The following is a 7,675-nucleotide window of genomic DNA, read 5'->3' as shown; positions in this document are numbered from 1 at the left end:
CAAAATGATGAGTCATCATATTTTTTTCATAAAAATTACTCGACATTTATATTTTCTTTTAAAAAATTAGATAACCTATTTTTACTATCTTTTAGCATCATAAAATAATAAATGATATCATCAATTAATAAAATTATTATAAAATACTAGCAATAAATTAAAATTGTGTGACATAAAATTGTATTAGTATCAAAAATGTTAAAGTGTGAAACATTCAAAATTAGTTAAAGTCATGATTCACTAAATAGTAAATCTTAAGAGACTAAAATTGCAATAACTAAGATAATATTCATCATAATCATTAAAATTGTAATAGTAAATTCTTGATTAGTGGGTCAATGGGTTTTTTGGGTTTGGGTCCGGTTTTACCCGAAACCCGATTTTATAATGGGTTTTTTAGTTTTCAAACACATATCCACCCAATCACCCAACCCAATCCACTTATTTGGATTTTTTTTTGGGTGGGTTTGACCGGATTTTGTGGGTTGACCCAACCCATGTACACCCCCACGCGCGATGGTCCCTTTTCTGGGCCTTTTTCTGACACATTCTGGTCCATTCTGACATCTTTAAAAGAGGTTTTTCAACACTTTCATAAGGGTTACGATTTTGGGAGACTCAAGCATGATTTTGAGAGCACAAGTGGTGATTTTTAGAGCATTTGAAGCCATTGGAGGCCATCATTTCAAGGGACTTCTTATGTTATTTTCTTCTATCAATTGTGATATTGTTAATTGCACCATGAGTAGCTAAGCTCCTCTAGGTTAGGTTGTGTTATGATGAACTTATTTCTATATTGTTGGATTCTATATTGATTTGACCATTGTATGAACCTATTGATCTATAATCTTATTCAATTATTTCTTGTTAGTAATGTTTTTATGTGAGATACTTTTTTAATCTAATTTTGGGCACATAGGGAATACTGGCCATTAGTCTATGTGTTGGACATATGGCAATTGTTGTACTTACGCTTGTTGAATAGGGATAGGAGACCCTGAGTAATGGCATAGAAAATTAATATTATATATATAGCCTAACCATGTTTACGTTGGCGGACTAGGGATAAAAAGCTCTGAGTAATGGTTAGTGAGTTATTTTTGTGAGGAATTGGCTATAACAGTTTTGTTAATTCACCGTGGGATTATAGTTATTAGATCACTCATGCAGGGCATCGAACATCAACAATAGAGGAATAAGGGATTCTAGAGTACAAGTTGACTGCTTTTGTGATATTGTTTACTCATTTATTTTATTTTCACACTAAAACTCGACCCCCCCCTTTTTACTAGTTTTTATGCATTGCACACATTTTGTCTTGCTTAGAGGCAGTCTCTATTAATTTTATCTTTTTATTACTTTGACATTATCAATACACTTTTCGAGAAGTCATCACTCTTCCTCGGATTCCAAAGTCAGAAGTTTTCCTCCAGATTTTAAGTATCTCCCCTTCTTTCTCTTTGCTCTGGAATATGTGATCCCTTGTACCAAGTCTTCGTCTGAAGTTGAATCGCAACATAAAATAGACCCTCCCCCCTTCGAAAATTTATCATTCAAAGATGAGGAGGACATAAAAGTGGAACAATCGAAAGGTTTATGTGATTTCGATGGAATTAAGGCCGTAAAAAAGGAAGGTTTGGAGAAAGTAGGGAGTCTTGGAATCAGGGGTTCACGAAGAGAAGACTCCTAAACCTTCTCAGAGTCTTCAAGATCACTCAACAACTTGCATTTTCTTTTTGGGTGGGCCATAATCATTGGAGAAATAGTGGGCCCAATGTTTACACCCTGAAGTCCATGATTTGATCTTAGGATATCATAATCGGCTAGAGAATCCAAAAGAGTTAGGCTAATATGAGAAATCCCAAAATATTAAAGTGGGGTGTCATTTACCTTATTGAATTCAAGTTGAGATTGTTCCTGCTTCTGAGACACGTACCTACTACCTTTAGCGCATGTCTTAATCTGAGGTGATAAGGCCCTTGTTCCACCTGACCCCAACAGTTGACTAGTAGCTAGAGCTGTCAAATAAGCCCTATATTTAAAATCCCCAATTATTAAGCCCTAAAGCCCAAATATATTAAGCCCCTTATCATTGAGATTTATTTTAGGCCCTAAAATTTTAGGCCCTTTATATAATGCATTTTTTTAGGCCCCATTGAGGGGCCTTATTTTATTCCCAAAATTTGGACTTGAGTTTATCACTCCATTCATGTTCTGTGCAAAGCTTCTGCCACCGTCAACCAATTACACCTCCGTCGACTTTTCTCTATCACAGAAATAAAGGTACTCTTCTATCTCCATTTCTCTTTAATCTCTAGTTTTCTTAATATCAAATTTCATTTTTATCTCATTTGAATCAACATGTTTATAATACTGCTTAATATGTACACTCACAAGCTGTTTGTGGAAATGCCTCAACAACTTTATACATGATATAAATTTGATTAAAATGCAATTCTGATGGTAAAGTTTCGATGATTAATTTGCCGTGTTTTAATCTTAGTGGTACTTTGAGTCATTCTGTTGCAAATTTAGGTTCTTTAGTTGATATCAGATTGGAGGGTAATCATATCAATGGCGTAGTGCCTAGTAATTGGACCAGTTTGATGAATATGAAATTGTTTGATCTGAGTAGAGCATTTTTAACAAAATTTAAAACACAAACTACCATTCCTGATCTTCATGTTATGATATCTACACCATTTCACCTTGCCTATGTTACTGCTGAAAGAATTAAGAAAGCTAAGAATTTAGAGCTACTTTTGACTGCCGGAATTGGTTCTGATCACATTGATCTCAATGTTGCGGCTGCTGTTGGTTTAACCGTCGCAGAGGTCACATGAAGCAACACAGTGTCTGTTGCTGAGGATGAGCTCATGAGAATTCTCATTCTGGTGAGGAATTTTGTGCCTGGTTACCATCAGTCTATTACAGGAGAATGGGATGTTGCTGGCATTGCACATAGAGCCTATGATCTTGAAGGAAAGACGATAGGAACGGTGGGTGCTGGACGAATCGGGAAGCTTTTACTCCAAAGGCTGAAACCTTTTAACTGTAACCTTTTATATCATGATAGACTTAAGATGGAGCCTGAATTGGAGAAAGAAATTGGAGCTAAGTTTGAAGAGGACCTCGATACAATGCTTCCAAAGTGCGATGTAATTGCTCCAACAAAGTTACCAGATACAGAGAGATGGTTAGAGGGATTTGCAACCTTAGATAGCAGATCCATATAATATTCAGTGCAAATTTAATTACATGTATAAATTTGCGATACGAGTATGAAGATAACCCAGCTTGTACAACCTTAAGGTGCAGTTCATAACATCTCTCCAACCTGTGTGTATGTAATCACCCTGCTAAGTGACGTTACCAGATCATGAACAATGTCTCCAAGATGATGGCAAGCATCAATACGCTTAAAATTGTCTTCTTCGAAGCCGGTGAGCGAAGAATTGAAATCAAGATTAAGTCAGTGCACGCGCAGGACCAAGTCGAATAAGTTCTGGTGCGATAAGTTTATGTGAATGGTTTAGTTGTGAATCTAAAAATTAGTCAGGAAATTTGTTATTTGGATTTGTTAGTTATCTGAAAATCGTGAGTTGTTAATTAACTGGAAAAACTTGTTGTTAGACTGAATACTAAGTTCTTATTAATGTGTAATTAGATGAAATCCGAATTGTTAACATGAGCCATGAAAATGTTGTTTTCTGTTAAAACTCCGGTTAGAAATCAATTAGAAAAATAGTCAGTTATGACTCAGCTTGAAAAACTTGGATCTGTTAGTGGGTTCATTCAAATATGAACTACTAGCTTGTTAGGTTCGATTCTACATTTAACTGAAAACTGAAAGTTAGGGTGAATATCACTTAGGTTAGTTATTGCTAATGTATTAATGACCCTGCTGCTATGTTGTGCTGTGAATAACATACTGCCTGTTATGCCTTGTTTGTTAGTTACTTGTTAAATCTGTTACACGTTAGTACTCAGCAAGTTCTGTTAATTGTATTATGAGATGAAGTCAGGTTTGCTACTTTTGTTATTGATTTGTGATGAAGTCAGGTTTGCTACTTCTGTTATTGATTTGTGATGAAGTTAATGCCTTCATGGACTACTTTGGTGATGATCTGCTATGCCATGTCCTTATGTTGTTATGAACTAATGGTTTGCATTGTAATACTTGTTGTGTGCCTCTTCTGTTATGAAATGAAAATCTATACATGTAATTAAATTTGCACTGAATATTATATGGAACTCTCATGTACTTATGAGCTTATGTTGTGTTCCAGGCCATTGAGAGTTTGCTCAGCAAAAATATATTCCTTAATATAGAGGTTAGTCCTGCTTTTCTGTTTTTCAGTTCCCAGCTCACAAAAGCATATCAAACTGCTGCAGCAATATTGCTGTTTTATTTGAGGTTTTGAAAGCAGTTAATTAAACAGAGACTAGATATGATGAGGTTTTAGTTTTTGGAATGTGACTCTTAATATATAACCATGACATAACAGTGTTATGATAACACACATTCTTTTTGTTATAGTATGGAGTCAATGGATACGAGTGAGTATGCACAAGGTCAAGATGAAACTCATAAGGAAATATTGTCAACACTTTGGATTATTTTCACTAAAATCGGCAAAGGAAAAGATGGAGTTGAAAGAGCTGCATGCAATTTTTGTAGTACTAATTTTGCCATTGGAAAAAACCCCAAGTCTGGTCAAAGTTATGGAACTTCACATCTAAGTCGTCATGTTTTTATTTGTAAAAGTTTCCAGTTGAGCCTTCTTAGTCTAGAGGAATCGTCAAGCGTAACCCCAATCAACCAAAACACACATCGTGAATTACTTGGAGAAGCCATTATTGCACATGATCTTCCTTTTAGCTTTGTCGAGTATGAAAAAATTCGAGTTTGGGTGAAATATTTGAATCCATGTGTTGAAATGGCCTCTAGGAATACCATGGTGTCATATATTGAAAAAATATATGATAAAGAAAGGATCAAGCTTAAGGAAATCATGGGTAGGATTCCAAATAAAATTTGTCTAACATCGGATGTTTGGAAAGCATCTACTAGTGAGGGTTATATCTGTTTGACTGCTCATTTTGTTGATGAAAATTGGAAGTTAGTTAGTTGTCTTCTTAACTTTCTTCGAATGAAGCCCCCCCACACGGGTATTGCACTAGAAGCTACTTTATTTGATTGCTTAAAGCAATGGGGAATAGATAAGAAAATATTTACTATTACGCTGGATAACGCATCTGCCAATGATAACATGCAAGACCACTTGAAAATTCATCTTCGAGTGCAAGGCAATTTGATGTGTGATGGTGAATTTTTTCATATCCGATGTTCGGCCCATGTACTCAACTTAATTGTCCAAGAGGGTTTAAAAGTTGCTAGTGAAGCCCTCCATAAAATTAGAGAGAGTGTCAAGCATATTAAAGGATCTGATGGAAGGATGCTTAAGTTCAGAGATTGTGTCGAGGATGCAGGGATAAATGTTAGCGGTGGTTTAAGATTTGATGTATCTACTAGATGGAATAGCACTTATTTGATGCTTGAAAGTGCCTTGCAATATAGGAAAGCTTTTGAGTTTTATAAGGTGGCGGATAGAAGCTATAAATATTGTCCATCTGATGAGGAATCGGAAAAGGGGGAAAGGATTTGTGAGTTTTTAGAACCTTTTTATGAAATTACCAATTTGATTTCTGGTTCATCTTATCCAACTGCAAATCTGTATTTCATGCAAGTGTGGAAAGTCCAGTGCATTTTAGAAAAACATCAAAAAAGTATTGATAAGGTGATAAAAGATATGTCTGATAATATGAAAATGAAGTTTGACAAATACTGGAAAAACTATAGTATTGTGCTAGCATTTGGAGCTATTCTTGATCCACGCTTGAAGGATAAATTTTTGAAGTTTTCCTATACTACACTTGATGCCTCAACCTCTGAAGGGAAGCTTAAGAATGTAATGGATAAATTCAAAGGGCTTTATGAAGAATATGTGAGTTATTCTACCAATCAAAGTGTTTCTCTTTCTCAACCATCTAATGAGTTCAACACATTGGCTAAGCTATCTAGAGAGGGGAATAAAGCTAAAAAATCAAAGATTATAACCGTAAGTTTTTATATTAACATATTTATTTCACCCCATTTCCTCTTTTATATATATATACTTGTTTGAAAACTTTAGGTTGTCTATTATTTATATTTTATTAGTATTAGAAAAAGAGAAGGATTATTGCATGAAATTGTTAGTAAGGATTATTGCATGAAACTTTGTGTTGTACTCTGTATGTGGCTTTACTAGTAAAGCATACATGTGTATTCTGAATATTGAGTACTAATAATGGTCACAAGGAAATGCTTGAATAATATTGCAGACAGTGTATTTGGTTCTTTTTCGAGTTACTGTAATCATTAGTAACTTAGTCGAAAGTTGAATGTGAGTTATCTAACATAGAAACATAGCAACATATTTCAATTATTTTACATAGATAGAAATGAAATGTATTTATCTAAATATTGTTTAAAATTATGTTATGTTGTTTCTGTGAATATTGAGAGTAAAATATGTCCTAACTATTTATATATATCGCAGGATTTTAAAACATGGAACTCGATTGAGAGTAGGTTTGTTCTTGGAAAGAATGAATTAGATATATACTTTGATGATGAATTACTGGAGTTAAATGAAGAACACTCTGAAGATTTTGATGTACTTCTTTATTGGAAGTTTAATGAGAAAAAGTTTCCGATACTCTCCATAATGGCACGCGATGTGCTTAGCATTCCTATCACGATTGTAGCATCTGAGTCTTCTTTCAGTATCGGTGGACGTGTTCTTACGAAATACAGAAGTTCTACTCTTCCTGAACACATCCAAATGTTGATTTGTACTCGAAGCTGGTTGCATGGATTTTCGGAAAATATGAATGGTAATACTACTTTGTATTTTTTTTATTTGTTCATGTTTATGATATACTCATGTCATTGTTTTGTTGCATCTGCACCTAAGTATGATTTATTGTGTTTTTAAGATGAGGAAGATATCAACACTAATGATGAAGGCAATACTGAGGTGACAATGACTCAACATACATTTGGATTGCAAGATTGAAGTGGAAGACTAATTTTAGTGCCATATACTTTATTCTGGTTGTTGAATTTATCTTTTCATGTTTTTTTGGTTGAATTAGTGTCTTTGTTTATGTGATATGTGGTTCATGTTTGTATTGATTTACTTCAATTTCGAATGTTGAATGTCCGGAGTATCGACATATATCTTTCAGTGATATGTTTACATAGTATTTTTCGTGAATTGAGATGGATAATATTGTTGTTTGTGTTTGAAAAAGAACATAAAATCCTACTCAAGTGTATAAATATTAGCAAGTCACATAATTGAACTGGTTTGTGTAATATGTTTTCTTTTCTTTTTTATTTTTGGAATTTTATGTTGAAAATTTTATTTTTAATTTTTATTAAAGTTGTTTTTTATTTTTGAAATTTTTAACAGATTTATTTAAAAATTATTTTTTTATATTTTGAATTTATTTTATTTTGGTTTTCAAAATAAAGTTTTTTTATTTTTTGAATTTATTTTATTTTGTTTTTCAAAATTAAGTTTTTTTATTTTATTTGGGGCCTTATGGCCCTCTTTTAAATTTT

The 7,675-nt window shown here is 33.6% G+C and overlaps 1 protein-coding gene across 1 annotated transcript; it reads left to right on the top strand.

Annotated features, from left to right (window-relative positions):
* Nucleotides 1-2,474: 2,474 nt before the first annotated feature.
* LOC127080942 (formate dehydrogenase 1, mitochondrial) lies at nucleotides 2,475-3,236 on the top strand. Its single transcript, XM_051021226.1, has 2 exons — nucleotides 2,475-2,834; nucleotides 2,925-3,236. The coding sequence occupies exons 1-2, from the start codon at nucleotides 2,475-2,477 to the stop codon at nucleotides 3,234-3,236; spliced, it is 672 nt and encodes a 223-aa protein (XP_050877183.1).
* Nucleotides 3,237-7,675: the final 4,439 nt, after the last annotated feature.

This window comes from Lathyrus oleraceus, chromosome 5 (assembly GCF_024323335.1).
Source record: "Lathyrus oleraceus cultivar Zhongwan6 chromosome 5, CAAS_Psat_ZW6_1.0, whole genome shotgun sequence".
Lineage (NCBI taxonomy): Eukaryota > Viridiplantae > Streptophyta > Magnoliopsida > Fabales > Fabaceae > Lathyrus > Lathyrus oleraceus.
This window is presented reverse-complemented; position numbering and strand designations above follow the sequence as displayed.